The sequence below is a fragment of the Lathyrus oleraceus genome, chromosome 1, assembly GCF_024323335.1.
Source record: "Lathyrus oleraceus cultivar Zhongwan6 chromosome 1, CAAS_Psat_ZW6_1.0, whole genome shotgun sequence".
Taxonomy (NCBI): Eukaryota; Viridiplantae; Streptophyta; class Magnoliopsida; order Fabales; family Fabaceae; genus Lathyrus; species Lathyrus oleraceus.
The window spans coordinates 408,135,265-408,156,727 of record NC_066579.1 but is presented as its reverse complement, the minus strand read 5'-3'; the positions used below and the strand labels follow the sequence as shown (position 1 = coordinate 408,156,727).

Genomic DNA, 21,463 nt, shown 5'->3' with positions numbered 1-21,463 from the left:
TTCTTATCCAAAGTGGAGATTTCACTTTGCAAATCAACAAAGTTATACTACTGTTTATTAGCTATGGTACAATTTGTCTTGGTGTTGTTTTAGCATAGTTTAGTGGAGGAAAAGCAAATGAAATAATTGAGAATGAATTTCTTTTCAGCTTTAGTATGATATCACCTAGAGAATTGTTAAAATCATATTGCAATCTGCGTTGTATCTTAAGTGCTTATACCCCCCCAACTTCGAAGAACTTGGTTTATTATCCTTAAGGTAAATTATGTTTTTGCACTCATTGCTATCATCATCAATTTATAATACTGACTAATCTTAAACTAACTGATATAACATTATTCTGTTAAGGTTGTCGCTGCTGCACGTTCAATCTGCGTTGTATCTTCCCGATTCATTTGATTAATTTAACAGATGTCACCAAAACGAACATGAAATAAATATGTTCAATAGTGTTTATATGGTCGTCTCTAATATGATACAATGACTTAATAATGAACACATTCTGGGCTACAAACCATGAATCTTTTGAATAATCTAAAAGCTTAAATAGTATAGCAGCTATTCTAGTTCTGGCAGTTTCATAAGAGGGGACAATGAAAAACCCGCTAATGAAACATCTTAATCACATTGAAAGCAAAAAAATCCAATGTAAATTTAGAAATAATACTAGAACCCACCACTGATAGGTTGTTTGCGATGAAGATGAATTCAAGCCTTTATCTATAACTCCGACAAGAAAATGACAATCACCAATAGAAGGGTCTAGGAACGTAACCATACCAAGCCCGTCGAACTCACAGCTTTGTGAATCTTGCATTCTAAGCTGATAGTAACTGTTAAAAGCATATGATATATTACCCTTCTCGCCAATTTCATTACACGAACCTCCGTAGTTAAGTGTCGTGCAATCTGCAACACTGCAAGCAATTTTCATATGGTTTACTACGTTCGTCAGATCACTCGAGGGTTTCGCCACACACCATCTAGATGGAAGATACTCAACATTTCTCGCATTTCTCAATTCCTTGTTTCCAAGTCCGAGGTTTAATGAGTACTTAGCTTGCCCGTCAAACGAGAATATCCCCCAGTGTCTTTCAAAGTTTCCTGGAAGTGTACTTTTTGCTCCTTCGTCAAGCAGTTCGAAAAGATAAACGTCCATAGGAGGAGTGTTTGGCCTCAAGGGGGTCCCTTTGTTACTTGCAATGTGATAGACAAGGCCTTGATTGAAAACTCTAGCAGCAGTGATATTTGCACCAACGGCTCCATCCGAAGGCCAACCGATTTCACCAATAATTATAGGCATCTGATTGTATCCGAGTTTACCGAGGGCAGCAACTAAAGTGTCGTAGTTTCCATCAAACGCGTTGGTGTAGACATTCGAACCATCTGTTACAGCATGACTAGTTCCCTGAAAGAACGCATAATCTTGGGGGAAATCTCCATTATCGTAAAGGCTAAGAAACGGGTAGATATTAACAACAAAAGGGGAACCGTTTGAGTTAAGGAACTGAACCAGTTGAGTCATGATTTGAGTCAGTTCAGAACGAAACACCCCTTGGGAAGGAAGTCCTCCCGAGGACTCGTACGCATCTGCATTGCAAGGGACAACTATCTTTACATAACCAGCAAGATTTGCTTTGACTAAAGACTGTTGTATATTCGTTACCGCAGGCAAGACAAGGTTCACAAATTGACCGTTATAACTCGTAAGGAAGGGTTCATTTCCTACCGCAACATACCTGTATTACAAAGTAAAAGGTAAGAGGCCAATAGAAAATTGTCAACATAAGTATATATATCATCTATGAAGCAAAGACACAACACAAACATGGATACGGATACAAACACTACACTGATACGTCGACACCGGCACCGATAATAATTTGAAAAATGAATAAATTGAACGTAATCATCACAAATGTCGGTGTTGGTGTCCTACATTGATGCAGACACACATTTTTTCTGATCTGAATCATTGGTAACTAACAACTATTATCATTTCAAAATTGCAACTGAGAACCACAAGATCAACAACAACCTATCAATATAACTTCAATAATGAATTAAAATCAGCCTATTTTTCATTATAAAAATCATGGTTATTCCAGTTGTAGCAATGAATTAATGAGTTTAAAACCAAATCTGAGATAAGATTTTTAAGAATACCTGATATCTGCACCCCCTTTAGTGATATAAGCAGAAACATTCTGACGAACCCAAAAATCAGCAGCTACAGAAGAAGAACCCAAAAGAGACAACATTTCATTAGGGATTCCAACCATAACCTGAATGCCACTCCCCATGAGAGCTTTAAGCACATCAGGATCAGCTTCAAAAAGCTTCACTTTAGAGATCTTGTTGTCTCTCAAAAGATCAACCACTGTAGAGGGTTTCAACCTGTGTGAAGAAAGTGTACCCCAGTTTACACCTATGGCTGATTCTGCCATAGGAACCAAAACCCAGCATAGAAACAAGAGGGAAAAGACAACACAGAATCTAGGTTGTAACATTAACATAGGGGAAATGGTTGTGATATTGGAACAGTTAGAGATATGTTTGAGTGGTTGTTAAAGTGTTGTGATGTCAGTGTGAGAAAGAGAATTGAATTGAGTAAAGGTGAAGCTTTAGATATAGAGAAAAGGGTGTGTGATCGAGTGCAACGAGTTTTGATAAATGGTGAAATACTCAAAGGTTTATTATTAAGCGGGATGGATGTGAATTTACCATGTAACATTCTATTTGCGTATGTCGGTATCGACGTCAGATATTGTCTTTCAAAAATTGTTACTTATTTTATACAATATTTTAGTTGGATTTGAATATTCTTGTGTCATTTGTCTTCTGGTTTTATCTTGATTAGGGTTGGAAATTAATTGAGTTAATTCAGTTAGCTAATGGATAGTATTATATATAATTCAAATTTTAGTTTTTTTTTTTGGGTTTATATTTAGTTCATTTAGTTTATGAACCTAATTCAATGATTTTGTTGTCGAATCGAGTTTTAAATTGTATTCGAGTTGATTCGATTTATTATCAGTAATAATCATAATCATGCTCTATTATTAATCATTAAATATATTATTTTCTCTCCCTTTTTTTTTAATGTGATATTCATATATTGAGTTGAAAAATAAAAGGAGAGTTTTTGGTCACTAACTTAATTGTAAGCTTTTACTTTCGTCTCTTATTTAATCCTCAAATCACATTTCGTTAGTCATATTAGTCTTTTCTATTGAATTTTTATAATAAAATCGTTAGTTTGAATAGACGTGACACTCCGGTGGAATTATTTTAAGGGTAATGCTAACTTGTGTCCCAAGGGCACAAGTTAAGAGATGAATATAGAAACAAATTCTTGAAAAATGTGTATTGAATTTATTAGAAACTTATTATTAATAATTTTATTTATTTTTCCAAAACAAATTTTTTATTTGTGGGTTTCTTAACATGTGCCCTTGGGGCACAAGTTAGCATTACCCTTATTTTAATTGATTTAATTGAGTTGAAATATTGTTTTTCATTAAACATCAATTTAGAATTAAAAAATGGCGGATGACAAAAGGGCAGATTAATTAAAAACAAACAATACCCAATTATTTTTCATTTTCAATTCTAAACATAAGCAGTAACTCTGTTTTCACTTTCATTAAGTTTGACAAAGAGACACCCTAGATTTTTAAGAAATGAAAGTGCAATCGAAGCTAAAAATTTTGTGTTATTCACCTTCTTCACGTTTGAAGACTTCACCAAATCAGGATATCTTTAAAAGGTGTGAATATTCAACTCTAACTTGTTAAAAATATAAACTTTTTTTATCTATCTTCCTTAGTGTTTCTTCTATATTATTTAGCTTGAACCGATTGAATTGTCGTCTTAAATAAAAAAAAGAAGGTTGTCACTTTTGTGGTTAGATCTAGACCAACACGAACCACCATTTGAAAAATCACCACTCTATATATAAAAACCACCGAGAAAAATCAAGATTTAAGGGGTTGAGGTCAAAACATATGATTTCTTAGCATCTTTTAAGGAATTACAAACTTGCTTGGTAGCTCTTTTATCATGGTAAGCCTCGTGTGTGTATCGTTGTAAGTCGCAAGGTGATAATTTAATAAAGCATTTGGTAGTTAGGTTATAACAGGATAAAACAAAACATATGATTTCTGTTTCATGTTTTAATAAATACTACTTGTAATTTATATTAATTTTGTTTTTATTTCCCACCCATCTAGAGAATTTCCTTTAGCTACCGTTACTTGTATTCTACCACTATATAATGTGATATCATATAATGTACCATCAATTAAGTTGAATAAACAAAATATTTTGACCAATGGTGTTTTTACATTCGGATTGTGACTATCTGATATGTGTGGAGCAAGTGCAATCACGTGTTGGAAATCTTTTCCATGGCAATGAATTTCTACCCTACTAACGCTCCTGAGGGAGATTCTTCTCATGGTTGTGGCAGATCATCTTCACAGAAATATGTCCCAACGCATATGTACTCATTGTGGTCGTCACAATCACACAGTGGATACCTGTTTCATGAAGCACGGTTATCCACATGGTTACCACTACAAAAGCTCCAAGTATTTAGTCAACAATGTTGTCGAGTTCAACTACAGTGATAACACCCTCGTCTCTCAACCAAATTTCCTATTTCCTCCATTCTCAACTACAACCATTGCAACACAAACTTTAAAAAAGTTTGCCTCACAATTTCTTCCAACATCGAACCAACTACCTACAACGAAGCTTGCAAACATGATTGTTGATTGTAAGCTATGCAATTAGAATTACAAGCTCTTGAACTTACAAAAACCTGGACCATAGTTGATCTTCCTCCAAACAAAATCCTATTGGTTGTAAATGGGTCTACCGTATCAAATATCTTACCGATGGTAGTATTGATAAGTACAAAGCTCATCTCGTTGCAAAGGGATACACCTAATAAGAATGCATCAACTACTTCGATACTTTCTCCCTCGTTGCTAAGTTAACCATTGTAAGAACACTTATATCCTTAACTTCTATTAAAAATTGGCATCTAAAACAACTAGATGTCAATAATACTTTTCTCCATGGTGATATAAGTGAGGAAGTTTACATGATCATTCCTAAAGATTACAAACTTCCTTATTCAACTCCCAATACCAAAGTCTGCAAAATAAACAAAAGTCTTTATGGCCTCAAATAGGACAACAGACAATGATATTCTAAATTATCTGATGTTTTGATATCTTTAGGTTATCACCATTCTCATGTTGATTATTCACTTTTTATAAAACATGAAAATTCTAGCTTAACCACCTTGCTTGTATATGTAGATGATATTGTCTTAACAGGTGATAACATTAATGAGATAACACATGTAAAAGCGATTCTCAATAACGAGTTTCGGATCAAGGACTTAGGTCCATTAAGATACTTTCTTGATCTTGAAGTAGCTCGATCTTCATTAGGTATTTTACTAAATCAACGCAACTACAGTCTAGATCTACTAAACAACACATGTATGTTAGCTTCAAAACCTTCGCATACTCCATACAATCTCTCCATCAAACTTTATGTTGAGGATTCTGAAACCTTTCATAACCCAACTCAATATGGAGACTAATATGGCAACTAATTTATTTAACAACCACACGTCCTGATATTTCCTTCGACATTCAACAACTGAGTCAATTTGTTTCTAACCCCACCAATAATCACTTTAAAGCTGCCAATCACATTCTTCAATATTTAAAATACAATCCTGCTCAAGGATTATTTTATCCTGTAACTTCTAACTTTATGTTTTCTGGTTTTGCAGATAGTGGTTGGACAACTTGTCCAACCACAAGACGTTTAACTACGGGCTTTGCTATATTTTTAGGCAAATCTCTCATATCTTGGAAACCCAAAACGCAAGCTCCAGTTTCCAGATCCAATTCTGAAGTCGAGTATCGCGCTCTCGCTGCACTCACATGTGAAATTTAATGGTTGCATGATCTTTTCAAAGACCTTGGCATTCAATTCAACAAACCCATTTCCATTTATTGTGACAACCGCTCAGCTGTTTGCCTCACTCAAATCTAACATTTCATAAAAGATCAAAGTATATTGAAATCAACTGCCATCTCATCCACGAAAAGTTAGAAGCCCACATCATCAAACTCTTTCCTATTCCATCATCTGCCCAGCTAGCCGATGTCCTAACAAAACCTCTTCGAGCCCCTGCTTTTTCTTCCTTTCTTAGCAAGCTAGGATTTTTCTCCATCCATAGTCTAGCTTGTGGGAAGTAATAAATAATACATATAATTTACATTAATTTTATTTTTATTTCCCACCTTTTAAAGAAATTTACCTTTAACTACCGTTACTTTTATTCTACCATTATATAATGTGGTATCATATAATGTACCATCAATTAAGTTGAATAAACAAAATATTTTGACCAATGGTATTTTTACATTGGAATCGTGAATTTCTGAGATGTTTGGTGTATATTAAAAATAAATTAGATCTTAACAAGTGATTTAAAATCGATTTTTATTTTGGTTCCACGGTAAATGTGATACCGAACAGAACATAGGTCAAATTTTGATTAAATTCTAGTTTATGGAAGCTTTTCAATTATGATAAGCTAATCGTTCCAATGTATATAGAATTTTTCAATATTAACAGTTATTGCAAGATTACTTTTTATGTAAGTGCTTATAAAGATGTTTATCCAAATTAACAAGCTGTTTTGCTTTGATTGGATAGTACATTTACCTCCTCTTCTTGCTTTATGTTTGTAAAATTTTTTGACAGTAAGACATACTTGACTCCTTTTGAAGAACATGTTATTAGTCACTTTTATTGAGTAAATTAGCATTTTGATCCTTGAAATTGCAAGGATTGGACAAATCGGTCTCTTAAACTTGTAAAATAGAAATTTAATCCTTTATTCTACCAATTCATACCAAAAGAAAATCTACAACTTTTCTATGGGATTTGAAAAGTTAGAACAATTTCATTAATAGGATATGTCATCTGAGTAATTTTCTTTGATTATGCTTGCATTACTGTTTAAATCATGTTTTACGAAATATGATCTACAGGTAGAAAAGAAAAACATCAATATCTACTTTGAGCAGTGGTTTTATGGCATTCAAGTTTCTACCTAGGTGGCCAGCATTTCATGTCTTCTTCATATGGTTTTATAGAATCCCTTGTCTGTACAGGATATTAGTTTTTTAATAAATATGTTAGACTCAATATTCAATAGTATTTGTTATCATGTCACATATATAAAAAATTAATGTTTTTTTTTTCATAAAGTTTAACGAAAAAGACCAATTTAATTAACGAAAATTTTTAAAAAAATTATTATATAACATTTATTATAAGAGATTAAAATAAAATTTAAAATAAAATTATAGGATTTCGTCACTAATTAAACCTTTGATTTATTATATATTTATTCATTAATCAAATTGTATTACTTTTTGAGATTAATTACTATACACTGTCAGTATAAAAAAATTTACACCGTCGACTCATCACCATCATCCGTTTGTATTACTTTATAGATTTTTGAAATAAAAGTCAAACTTCTTTACACTGTCGATGTATTTCAATTAAACTCTTACTTTTTATTTTTGTTTATGAATCATTTTAACATGTTAGTATTATTTATTATTCTTCTACTTCGTTCGCAAGATTTAGTGTTGGAAATGAGTCGAGTTGAATCGAATTCGTCTCAGTTCAGTTTGATTCGTTAAGAATTGGTCAGATCAAATCTTGGTTCAAGTTTGACATGACTTTTTTTTTAAGCTCAGACTCGACTCGTTATAAATTCACGAACAATTTGTTTCCACTTGTTAGGTTCATCTCACTTTCTTCACGGACTTAAAAATAATTTTTTAAGTCTATTTTTTTTATATATTTGATATTTTAAATTAATATTTTTTTAAAAAAAATATTAAAATAAAATAAAAGTTATCATATTGAAATTTAAATTTGTCTCAAAAATTTACTAATTCAAAAGTTATACAACTTTCAAGAGATACATTTGAAAGTCTAATTAAAAAACTACTCAATTAGAGTTTAAATTTGTCTCAAAAACAACTTCATCTAAATATTTATGAATCTTACAAATTTAATGAAATAGTATACCAAAAATTACTAGAAATTAATACATTTCAATTACATAATGATTACACCATTTGCAACATTTATTACACAGGTTCTTTTTAGCAAATGCTATTATGCCTCCAATAATGATGACTCTAAATGCAATTACCAGCTTTACTGCCATAACTAGTACGGAAGGGACAATATAGGATTAAGATTTAGAGTAAATCTTTAATCCAAATCTTAAAGACAATATAATTCTTTTCATATATAATCGAGTTGACTCGTGAACCTATCGAGTTGAACTATTTATAGGTCAAGTTCAGCTTATTTAGTTAACGAACCTAGTTTTTCGTTCATATTCAACTCATTTAGTTCATTAACCTAGTTCAACGATTTAATTATCGAACTGGATTTCAAACTATTTTCGAGTTGGTTCAGTTCATTGCTGGCCCTAGCAAGACCCAATAAAAGAAGAGTTCGATTGTCCTTTTGAGGCCATCCAACCAACTACCCATCATATATATTTCAGATTGCATGAAACCTAAGATATGATTTTCACCAAATTTACTCTGCCATTTTAGTGGGAATCCCCTACTTCGCCTGATACTTGCTCAAACACTTCTGGTGATGATTTTGCTGAATTATTCCAGTAATTAAAGTCAAAACTTGTCGACATGGACCTCATTCAGACCATCAAAGACAAACCTATTTCCCTTTTGAGATCCATGGTTTGCTATTGAAATTGAACAAACCATAATCACCTGACTCCATTGTCGATTTTCTCATGGATTTTGAGCCTTTCCTTGGACAGACTATTGAAGTTGTCAATCTTAACATAAAATTGTTAGTCGCATTGACCAAAGGACTAAACTTATGCTCCAACAACAGAATTTAGTTTCTCATTCTCAAAGTCGAATTGCTGAGTGAGAGGCAAAAGCTAACGACAAAGATAGGCTAACAACTCTTGAGACAGACATTTTGTCTTGGACTCAACAGATGATCTGGATGCAACTAAAGATTGAAGCGGCGAAGAAAGAGAAAGCTGAGATTAATGTTTTTGGCTTGGCCTCTATCAAATAAAAATTAGTTGAGGAGGCCAATGTTGGAATCAAGCACACGAATATTTCCCGTGGAAGTGTGCAAACTAAAGACTGGTGATGTTACAAATGATAGGAGGATTCGACGTTCAATATTACGTTTTAAACAAATGAAAAAATAGTTGAAATCTTAAAGTTCTTGTTCTCTATGTACTTCAATTGATTGTATCAATGACTTCCATTTTGGCATTTTTGAATGAACACCATTATAACATTATATCCTCATATATTATCATTTTTCTGATATCTTAACTTCTTGCAGCATAGGCTTGTACTTCTTCAAATATTTTCTATTTACCTTATAATTAGACTATCGGGGCCTAACCCCTGAATTTCGTAAGTGTTGTTTGAAAATGTCTGGATGATTCGAAATGGCCTTTCCTAGTTTGGTGACAATTTTCCTAAGATTATATCGTTTTGATCCATTGGCAGAATAACTTTCCAAACATAATCTCCAACCGCAAAGGACTACGACTTAACCTTTTTGTTGTAGGCTTTAGCTATTCATTCCTTTTGTCTTATAAGAACGTCTAGGGTAGCTAAATTTTCTTCATCTAAGTCGACCAAATCATCCATCACCGTGTTCCAATAATAATTGAACGATATCTCAACTTAACTTTGAATCCTTATTGATTGCAAGTGTATCTCAACAGGCAAGACTGCATCATAGCCAAATGTTAATCGAAAAGGCAAAGTGTTAGCCCAAAGTGCTGGGTTCAGAGTATTGTGTCAATTCCTTGGCTTTTAACCCACATATTTCGTAATTAGGCCAATTATGATCTCATTAGCAATTTCTACTTGACCATTTGCTTGAACGTAATAGGGGGTGGAAGTTAGCAGTTTGATTCATGATTCTTAAGCAAACTCAACCATCTTTCAACTAGTGTAAATTGAACCTTGGTCTGTAGTTATGGTCTCAAGAATTCCAAACCTGTAAATAATGTGACTTTGAATCAAATTGATTACAACATCCTGATTGAAATTCCTCAAAGGCACTACTTCGATCCATTTGGTAAAATAATTGATGCCCATTAAAAATGTACTTATGACTTTTAGATGACGTAGGTCGAATTTCACCAATTAAATATAATGTCCAGCCTCTAAATGGCCAAGTCTTAATAATTGAGTGTATCTCACTAGCAAGGACATGTTGGATCCCTGCATGCTTTTGGCATTCTTGACACCCTTGTCTAAATTATATACAATATTTCAACATAGTTGGCCAATATACACCATGTCGAAACAAAAGCCACTTTATTTTATGACCAACTTGATGGGGGTCACAGGATCCATTATGGATATTAAAAATTGCCAAATAGGCTTCACTTTTGCTAAGACATTTCAAAAGAACTCTTTTTATAGTCCTTTTAAACAACTCATTGCTAATAATAACATAATTTAATACCTTATATTCGATCTTTCGATCTATTATCCCTGTTGAGTTTTCCAAGAATTCTAAAATTGTTCTGTTCCAATCATTGCTCGACAAATCGTCAATGGCAAAAATTTCAATTTTTTTAGGAATTTGCAAGTCTTCCGACCCTTCTACTACCGCCACCAGTTTTAACTTTGACGAATCTATGGGGAGATAACTGGGTGAAGTCAACGTGTTTTTGACTTTGATCAATTCTTCTAATTTATTTTTGGATATTTTATATCCCAAAGCAATTTAAGCTAAGTCATTAGCTTCTTGATTCTCTAGTTAAGGCGCATGTTTGATGTCGATTGAATCAAATCTCTTTAAGAGTGAGTTGGTTGTGACAAAGTACATAAACAAATTCTCTTTTATACACTTATATTCTTTATTTAAGTGTTTCGCAACCAATTCTGATTCACCTTTAATTTCGACTGCTTTTGCCACCAAGTCTAACAAGATCTTAAGGAAATTTGCTAAAGCTTCATATTCAACCTCATTGTTTGAGAAACTTCCTTGAATTTCAAATTTAAATTTTGTTGGAATTTCTTTGGGGAAAACAACTAGAATTCCAAGACAAGTCTCATGTTTATGTCTGGAACCGTCAAAGTATAACCTCCAAGGCTTAAGTTACACATAATTTTGTGGTGCTTCGACTATTGCATGATATACAATAAAATCAACAACATCTGCCATTTCATGTCCTTTAAATGCGCATGTGTTAAAGATTACTATGTTAAAGCTAAAGCCCATTTTCCTATTCTACTATGTAAGACAGGCTTCGACAACATATGCTTAATAATAATAAAGTGAGATAAACTAGCACATCTGTAGGATTTATATAATACATCAAATTTGTACAAGAGAAATACAAATAAAAGCACAATTTCTCTACAGATCTATACCTAGTTTTTGAGTCATTTAACACCATACTAAGGTAATAAGTGACTCTTTCGTCGTCATTATTATCCTCTTACGCTAACACATTGCCTATTGTCATGTACAACTTCATGACTTTATCTCTCATGGGAGGTAGTAAAATGGGAGACTTCGACGGGTATATCTTGATCTCATCAAAATCCTTTTGATGTTTTGGTTCACATCTGAAACCCTATTTTTTCTTCAAATGTAACAAAGGTGAAAACACTTCTTTCTTTCCACTTAGGTTCGAAATGAACCTTCTGAAGAAATTTATTCCAAGTAAGGACTGAAGTTGCTTCTTGTTTGATGAAGACTCTGTATTGAATATCACCTTTGTCTTATTCTGGTTTATTTTGATGCCTTTTTTGTGTATTACAAAGCCTAGAAAGTCACCTACATGGACACCAAATACACACTTTAATGGATTCAGCTTTAACTCATATTTTCTCATCCTTTCAAAGAACTGTCGAAGGTCGTTTAAATAACTGTTTTCTGACGAGGATTCGATGATTATGCTATCTATATAAACTTGCGCTACTATGTGATGAAAAATGGCTCCATAGGTGAAGATAATGCCATCTTTGAAAGGCCTAACTATGGGATTCAACAACATCTTAAGCCTCTGTTCATTTGGGTGATAACATGAAATAATATCACATTCTAGGACTTAATTTAATTAAATTATATTATTATTTACTTCAATTTATTTCATTTTATTCGATATTACTCGGTATTTTCTTTCTATTTATCTCAGGTAGTTTATTTGAAGCACAAGTGAAAAAGGAAGAAAAGGAGGTGCAAAAAGGAATGAAAAGAAGCAAATATCAAAAGCCAAAGCCCAACCCAAAAGCTCAGGCGCTACGCCTGTGACGAGCGTCACACAGGCTGTGACGAGCGTCACGCTTTGCCCACTTGTGTTACGAGCGTAACACATGGTGTGACGGACGTCACACCATTCTCCTATATTTTTGGCTTCAGAAGCGCAACAAAGACGTTGAGGCCTATTGTTACGCTTGACCATTTGCAACGTGAAGACCCTTTACGCGGAAGACCTTTGGAAATAGTTACAACAAGTGACCAATATAAATAGTAGTTTTTGGCAAACGCTACGAGTCTCTCTTCTTCGCCGTTTTAGCCACTTAGTTCAATTTTCTCCTTCCAGCCGTGCGAGCATATCATTATTTTTCCTTTACTGTTTTTGCTTTATTTAATTGCAATTCTTATTTTTACTTTCTTTTCCAGTTAATCTTTCAGCACTTAATTAATTTTTCGCACAATAGTTTCTACACCGGAAACTATTGTGTACCTTTTACTAGATCTAACCTTACGTTAGACCCTAGATTTTTATTCCTTCACTTTTATTTTCCTGTCCGATTGAAGAATTCAAGAACAAATCCAACCGGTCTGTGGTGGAGTGTTCAAGATTGCTATAAATTATTCAGGTTCTTTAATTTATATATGCTTTATTTTACTGTTTATTTATGTTATCTGCCTGAGATGGAATTATTTATGCATGCTGATTATTTAGATCTGTTTAGTATGTCTGGCTAATTTATTTAGGTATCGGTATGTAGAGTAAGCGGAATGAAGGAATCAAAACTAAGTTGGTTTAATTACATTTAAAAATAAAATCACTCTTTTTACGGTCTCAATTTGCAGGTTTAATAACAAGGTTTTATACGAAAGTAAAAGACATAAAGAAGTTAAAATCAATAGAACGAGAGTTTGAGTTTTTAACTGGACAGTGTAAATTGGACATTAATTCTAGATCAGGGCGAAAGCAATTTTTAGAGTTAATTAAATTCTAATCTTTTTCAAAAAGTATTTTTAAAGGTTGAATGTGAGGACGAGAGTTAAGCATTTGAATTTAATTATATAATCTGAGTCAACAGAGCGAGAGTTTGAGACGAGGATGTTTAAACTATTAGTATTTTCTTAAAAAGAGTTTCTACGGATTCTATTGTTTTCAAAAAGTGATTTTGAACTTAACTAATAAGTGACAGCTACGTTAATATAAAATCATGGTCTATTCAACAGAGCGAGAGTTTGAGAAAAGGCTTTTAATCAATAGTGTCTACCGAAGGGATTTATTTTAAAACCAAGAAACCAACGAAGAATTGATTCCCTAATTACGACGAACTACATATCGATATCCGCTTGATTAATATTTAATTTAGATCTTATTTTAGTTTTAACTTTTCCCCCAAACAATCGAAGTATTATCCGCCTTAGCTTTACGAAGTAACCTTAGAAAACGGTATATCGATTCATAAGTCCATGTGGGATCGATATCTTTTAAAACTACGCGATAGAACTGTGCACTTGCAGTTTGTACCCCAAATTCGACTCATAAAGTCGCGATCAAGTTTTTGGCGCCGTTGCCGGGGACTTTTATTTAGTCGATATCGTAACTCTTCTGTTACGCTGTAGAGACTAAGGCTTTTTATTTTTATTTCTTTCGTTGATTTGTATGCCACATACTCGCTCACAAGGCGAGCCGTTCTACTTACGAATCAACGATATCGAGCTATATCTCCGAGTCTTACGACAAATTCGGAAATACCGTGCTGCGAACAATCTCCCTCCTGTCGAACTTCCTGATCTCAAAAATCTTCTTCCTTCGCCAATACCCGAGATGGCAGAACCAGCTCGTGCTCTTCGAGATTACGCCGCTCCATCGTAAGATGAGCCACATTCGAGTATTGCTCCACCCGCAATCGAAGCAAACAACTTCGAACTTAAACCTTCACTGTTGCAGGCAGTGCAACAGAACCAATTCTCTGGAAATCCTACCGAGGATCCAAACCTTCATTTATCCATGTTTGTCCAATACGCTGATACTGTTAAAGCTAATGGTGTCACTTCAGAGGCAATTCGACTTCGTCTTTTTCCCTTCTCGTTAAGAGATAGCGCTAGAAGATGGCTTCAATCTCTTCCTTCCAACTCAGTCACCACATGGAACGAGTTGAAGAAAGTCTTTCTTGCCCGATATTTTCCGCCGAGCAAAACAGCTATGTTGAGAGCCCAGATAAATGGATTTAAACAGAAAGATAACGAGTCTCTTTTCGAAGCATGGGAAAGATACAAAGACATGATGAGACTTTGTCCACACCATGGTTTAGAGGACTGGTTAGTAATTCATACCTTCTATAATGGTCTCCTGTACAACACGAGGTTAACAATAGACGCCGCCGCAGGTAGGGCACTAATGAACAAACCTTATGCTGATGCTTACCAACTCATCGAAAGCATGGCCCAGAACCACTATCAGTGGGGAAGCGAACGAACAGTGGTAGAAAAACCTCAAACGAAAACTGGCATGTACGAGATAAGTAACCTTGATCATGTTAACGCAAAAGTGGATGCTCTGGTCCAGAAAATTGAAAGTTTAAATGTATCACCTCCAGCCACCGTGGTAGCCATAACTCAGAATTGCGAAGTCTGTGGAATCCAAGGTCACACTCCTGCAGATTGTCAACTCCTAACAGGAATCCAAGCAGAGCAAGTAAACTATGCTCAAGGAAGCCCCTACTCGCATACCTATAACTCAAATTGGAAGAATCATCCAAATTTTTCATATAAGAGTAATAATACTTTATACGCACCTGGACAATCTCCAAATCAAGCCCCAGCTATACCTCCGGGATATCAAAAGTCGATCCCATCTACACCTAACAATAACACCCCTAGGAAATCCAACTTGGAAATCATGATGGAAAACTTTATAGCTTCTCAACAGCAAACCAATAAAGATTTCTTAAACCAGAATGTACACACTGGCGAACAAATTAAACAACTAGCAAGTAAAGTAGATGCCCTGGCTACCCATAACAAAATGCTGGAAACGCAAATATCACAAGTAGCTCAACAACAAGCACCTACTGCTACCCCAACTGGTACATTTCCTGGACAACCCCAACCTAACCCGAGAAGCCACGCTCATGCAATTATACTGAGAAGTGGAACGGAAGTGGAAGGACCGTCTGATCCAAGGGTAGAAAATCAAAACTCTGAAAAGTCAACTGAGGAGGAATGCGAACCTAAGAAAAAGGAAGAGAGTAATAAGGAAACCATAGAAAAGAAGGAACCTTATGTACCTCCACCACCCTATAAACCACCTATCCCTTACCCTCAAAGGCTTATTAAAACCAAAGATGCATGGCCAATTTAAAAAATTTGTTGACCTACTGAAACAATTAAACGTCACAATTCCTTTTACAGAAGCTATTACGCAGATGCCCTCATATGCTAAGTTCTTGAAAGAAATTCTCTCTAATAAAAGGAAACTTGAAGATAGCGAAACCGTTACACTCACCGCTGAATGTAGCGCTATAATCCAGAATATGCCTCCTAAACTTAAAGACCCAGGTAGTTTCTCTATACCCTGTCACATAGGAAAATTTGTCATTGACAAAGCCTTATGCGATTTAGGAGCCGGTATTAGTGTTATGCCTTTATCCATATGCAAGAGACTTGAAATGGGAGAATTAAGACCAACTAAAATGTCTGTGCAACTAGCAGATCGTTCCGTTAGATATCCTATAGGAATTCTTGAAAACGTTCCCGTGCGCATAGGTCAATTCTACATTCCAACCGATTTTATAATTATGGACATTAGAGAAGATGAAGTTACACCCATTATACTGGGAAGACCGTTCTTAGCAACTGCCGGTGCAATCATAGACGTAAAACGAGGACGACTCACTTTCGAAGTAGGAGAAGAGAAAATTGAGTTCATTCTTTCCAAATTTTTGAAAGCACCTGCAATAGAAGATTCATGTTACTTCATGGATATCATCGATGAATGCATAAAAGAAACAGAGTTAGAAAAAGACAAATCATCTGACTATATTGTAGAAAACAAACTTAACCAATGTTTAGCAATAACACCGGACCCTACGCAATGCCTTAAGAAATCAACCCTAGACTTGAAAACACTTCCCAAAAACCTGAGATATGAATTCCTAGACTTAGAACTTGAACAACCAGTGATAGTTAATGCAGACCTAGGAAGACTCGAAACAGAAAAACTCCTGCATATCTTAAGAAAATATCCAACCGCACTAGGATACAACATCACCGATCTTAAAGGAATAAGTCCTTCTATCTGTATGCACCGCATCATGCTAGAAGAAGACTGTAAAACTTCTAGAGAACACCAGAGGAGACTAAACCCGATCCTGAGTGAGGTAGTGAAGAAAGAAATAACCAAGTTATTAGAGGCAGGTATCATATATCCTATATCTGATAGCAAATGGGTTAGTCCTGTACACGTAGTACCAAAGAAAGGAGGTGTAACAGTCATTGAAAATGAAAAAGGAGAAACTATAACCAAACGTATCGAATCGGGATGGAGAATGTGCATTGACTATAGGAAACTAAACAAAGCAACCCGAAAAGACCATTTCCCTTTACCATTCATTGACCAGATGTTAGAACGATTAGCAAAACATTCTCATTTCTGTTATCTAGACGGTTATTCAGGCTTCTTTCAAATACCAATTCATCCTGATGACCAAGAAAAGACAACATTCACATGTCCTTTTGGTACCTTCGCTTATAGACGAATGCCGTTTGGCTTGTGTAATGCTCCTGCAACCTTCCAAAGATGCATGATGGCAATATTCGCCGATTTTCTCGAAAACATCATGGAAGTATTTATGGATGACTTTTCCGTATGCGGACAAAGCTTTGAAGAATGCCTTGAAAACCTAGAAAGAGTTCTAGAGCGATGTGTAAAAGTAAACCTAGTACTTAATTGGGAAAAATGCCACTTTATGGTACAAGAAGGAATTGTTTTAGGACACATCATCTCGAACAGAGGAATTGAAGTAGACAAAGCCAAAATAGAGGTAATCGAAAACCTTCAGCCCCCGAAAACTGTGAGAGAAGTACGAAGCTTCTTAGGACATGCCAGTTTTTACCGATGATTCATTAAAGACTTCTCTAAGATAACTAAACCTTTAACCGGGCTATTGATGAAGGATGCTGAATTCATATTCGACAATAGATGTTTAGAAGCATTTCAAACGCTTAAACAAGCATTGATCTCCGCGCCTATAATGTAAACACCAGATTGGAATGAACCATTCGAAATAATGTGTGATGCCAGTGATTACGCTGTAGGCGCTGTTTTAGGACAACGAAAGGATAAAAAGCTTCACGTTATATATTACGCAAGTAGAACTCTAGATGAAGCACAAATGAATTACGCCACAACCGAGAAAGAACTTCTAGCAGTAGTGTTTGCGCTAGATAAATTTCGTTCTTACTTGGTCGGAGCCAAAATAATCATCTACACTGACCACGCTGCTATCAAATACCTCTTAACAAAAAAGGATGCTAAACCTAGACTCCTAAGGTGGATCCTGTTGCTACAAGAGTTTGATTTGGAAATCAAAGACAAGAAAGGAACTGAAAACGTAGTAGCAGATCACCTCTCTAGACTTGAGAACCTTGAACCGGGAAAAACATCAATTAATGATGATTTCTCGTACGATAAACTTATAGCTACTTTGGAAGAAAATAACAATGATAAACAGGTAGAAACCACCTTAGCTATATCTGTTACACCGTGGTACGCTGATCTCGTCAATTATTTAGCTGCCGAAATAGTTCCACCTACTTTATCCTACCAGCAGAAGAAACGATTCTTTTATGACATAAAACACTATTACTGGGATGATCCCTTACTTTTTAAAAGAGGCCCCGATGGTATTTTCCGTCGGTGCATACCTGAAGAAGAGGTAGAAAATATAATCCAACACTGTCACTCCGCTCCTTATGGTGGACATGCAAGTACATCCAAGACCTGCTCTAAAATCCTACAAGCCGGTTTTTATTGGCCAAATATATGGAAGGATGTACATGCAGCTATTAAGAAATGTGACAGATGTCAACGCACAGGAAACATATCTAGACGTGACGAGATGCCACAAAAGGGCGTTTTGGAAGTAGAGATTTTCGACGTGTGGGGAATATACTTCATGGGACCTTTTCCATCCTCTTTCGGTAACAAATACATACTCGTGGCAGTTGACTACGTATCGAAATGGATTGAAGCTATAGCCTCTCCAACAAACGACACACGAGTAGTAACCAAACTCTTTAAGAATATAATATTTCCAAGGTTTGGTGTCCCAAGAATAGTAGTCAGTGATGGTGGATCGCATTTCATATCCAAGGTACTCGAAAAACTACTATTTAAGTATGGCGTAAGACATAGAGTAGCGACACCTTACCACCCTCAAACCAGTGGGCAAGTGGAAGTGTCTAACAGAGAAATCAAACAGATACTAGAAAAAACAGTCGCCACGTCAAGGAAAGACTGGTCATTGAAATTACCAGAAGCTTTATGGGCTTACCGAACTGCTTACAAAACTCCCATAGGGACAACTCCATTTAAGCTCATTTATGGAAAATCCTGTCACCTCCCGGTAGAATTAGAACATAAAGCCTATTGGGCTATTAAAAATCTAAATTTAAACTATAAGGCCGCCGGTGAAAAGAGAATCCTTGATATAAGTGAATTAGAGGAACTCAGAAGAGACGCTTACGAAAATGCCAGAATCTACAAGGAAAGAACAAAACAATGGCATGACAAGCGCATAACAAGGAAAATCTTCAAACAAGGCGATACAGTCCTTTTATTTAACTCTAGGCTAAAGTTATTCCCGGGAAAACTACGATCTAGATGGTCAGGTCCTTTTCATATCACCAATGTCTTTCCCAGTGGAGCGGTAGAAATTAAAGGCAAATCTATGGAACCATTTACCGTAAACGGGCAACGTCTAAAACATTATCACTATGCAGAAAACAATGAAGATTCGTAAGTCTTGCACTTAGACGAAATGCCTCCAGAATTTATAGATTATAATTGATAGTTTTTATGTCGAGCTTGCGACATTAAACAAAGCGCTTAGTGGGAGACAACCCACCAATATTTATATTTTTATTTCTTCCTTAATTATTCTTTTAAATTTTAGTTAGTATTCTTTCTTAGTTTATTTTTAATTTATAAAAAATAAAAAATAAAAACTTTTTTTTCTTCTTCTTTCGGCATTTGGCCAAACCCTGACTAAAACTATTGTTTTTCTTTTCTCTAACTAACATTAACCTGATGGGACAAATTGATCGTATGGGTATCAAATTCAGAGGGAAAGCTCATAAACAAAAATTTGAGGAACTAGCCACGAGAGAGATGCTACCTAGCCTGTATGCTGATGACTGGGCAATGACTGCCCTTGGACTAAGAGAAAGTGTCCTGTATTTGTTGAGTCAGATTGGGTGGGAAACCTCTCCTATCCGTAGACATTTCATCACTTACCGGAGACTAACACTAGAATTCCTTAGCTCTCTGATCTATCTACCTAGCCATGGAAAAGGAATAAGCAGAGGTTTTATTCAGTTCAGAATGTTTAACATGGAGTATCAATTTAATATTCAAGACTTCACCAACCTTTTAGGTTTCCCTACCTCCTTTGACACATTCACAGTGAGCCAAGAAGAACTTTTTGAATATAGAGAACTTGAACACTTTTGGGGAAGCTTGACTGGAAATGACGATCCCGAGGAACATGAGTTTCTCTCTGGAAACATACATAACCCGACCTTTCGCTATTTCCATAAGATCCTGACCCACACCTTATTTGGGAAGAAGCCAAACAGTACCACAGTTTCACGTGATGAACTCTTCATCATATTTTGTGCTTCCCAGAACCGTCCAGTAAACGGTGCCACTTTTATGTTGGCAAATTTAGACCACCTTATCCAAGACGAACGAGCACCAATTCGAATAGGCGGTTTGATAACCATGATTGGTAATGCTATCGGATTACGTCAGCCTATGCTTGACTTAAGCCCTTTTTGTGGCATTATTGTTATGAGTATACCCTTCCTCTTCAACACTATGTTTATAGCAAACCTAGGGTCTGACGAGTTTGAGCTTATAATTAATAACCAAGTTCTTTGCCTATTCACCTTGCCCAGTCCTAGGACTAGTGTTCATAACCGCAATAACTGGCTCTACAATCTGAACGCAACACCCTCTCCAGCTAGATCTACTAAATCCATCCAGGACTATGAGATTTGTGACGACCAGATCCCTTATGCTGAATCTGACCCTCAGACACCATCTGGTTATTATGATATTGATCCTCCTCCTCAACCTGTTCCGACCGAAGAATCGGAAATACCCGGTCCTAGACATCATATGCCCGGAGCTGATTATAACACCACCATTCAAGCTTTGATGTCAGAACAGGACGCCCTCAGAGAAGAGTTAGCTAACATGGGACAAGAATTTCTGGGATACATGAGCAGTATGACAAATCAGTTCCACAAATTGCTAAATCGTGTTAACTCCTTTGCTCCTCCGGCCAGAGATTATGCAGATGGATAGAAGTTGTTTTTCTTAGTTATTTAGTTTTAGTTAGATTTTTCACTTATGTTGTTTCAAATTATGTTCGTATTTGTTTTCTTTTGCATTTTTGCTTTTGTCCTCCAATGTTACATTATGATTATTTTATGAAGCTATTGACTTATTTTATTTTACTATGAACTATGCAATATCTATCAATAATGCTCTCTACTGTTGCTGCCTACATAACTTATTAAAGAAAAATATATTTATGCACTATTATGCAAAGTAAAATAACATGCAAGGGAAATTTAAATAGCCAAATAAAATAATCTGAAGCAAAACAAAATAATAAAAATAAATTACTATAATTATTATAAAGAACGCAATCAGTAACCCGTGCCAAGATGACTGTGTGACGAGCGTCACACACGCCATCACGGTCGTCACACCAAGTACTTGTGACGCCCGTAACGCCCCTGTCACGAGCGTAACACCCTCAGACTAGGTGAACGTTACAAGCCGTTGGAGAGACGACCGTTACACCATTTCACCTTTTTACCTTCC

General features: G+C 35.4%; 1 protein-coding gene and 1 non-coding gene across 2 annotated transcripts; both read right to left on the bottom strand.

Moving 5' to 3' along the window:
• Window positions 1-414: 414 nt before the first annotated feature.
• LOC127076210 (glucan endo-1,3-beta-glucosidase 5) lies at window positions 415-2,749 on the bottom strand. The gene is made up of 2 exons (XM_051017798.1): window positions 2,167-2,749; window positions 415-1,739 (listed from the first exon to the last, which is right to left on the bottom strand). The coding sequence occupies exons 1-2, from the start codon at window positions 2,514-2,516 to the stop codon at window positions 623-625; spliced, it is 1,467 nt and encodes a 488-aa protein (XP_050873755.1). The 5' UTR covers window positions 2,517-2,749; the 3' UTR covers window positions 415-622.
• Window positions 2,750-14,551: 11,802 nt separating this feature from the next.
• Window positions 14,552-14,658, bottom strand: LOC127117185 (small nucleolar RNA R71). Its single transcript, XR_007801943.1, has one exon. It is a non-coding gene; the product is annotated as a small nucleolar RNA R71 (small nucleolar RNA).
• Window positions 14,659-21,463: the final 6,805 nt, after the last annotated feature.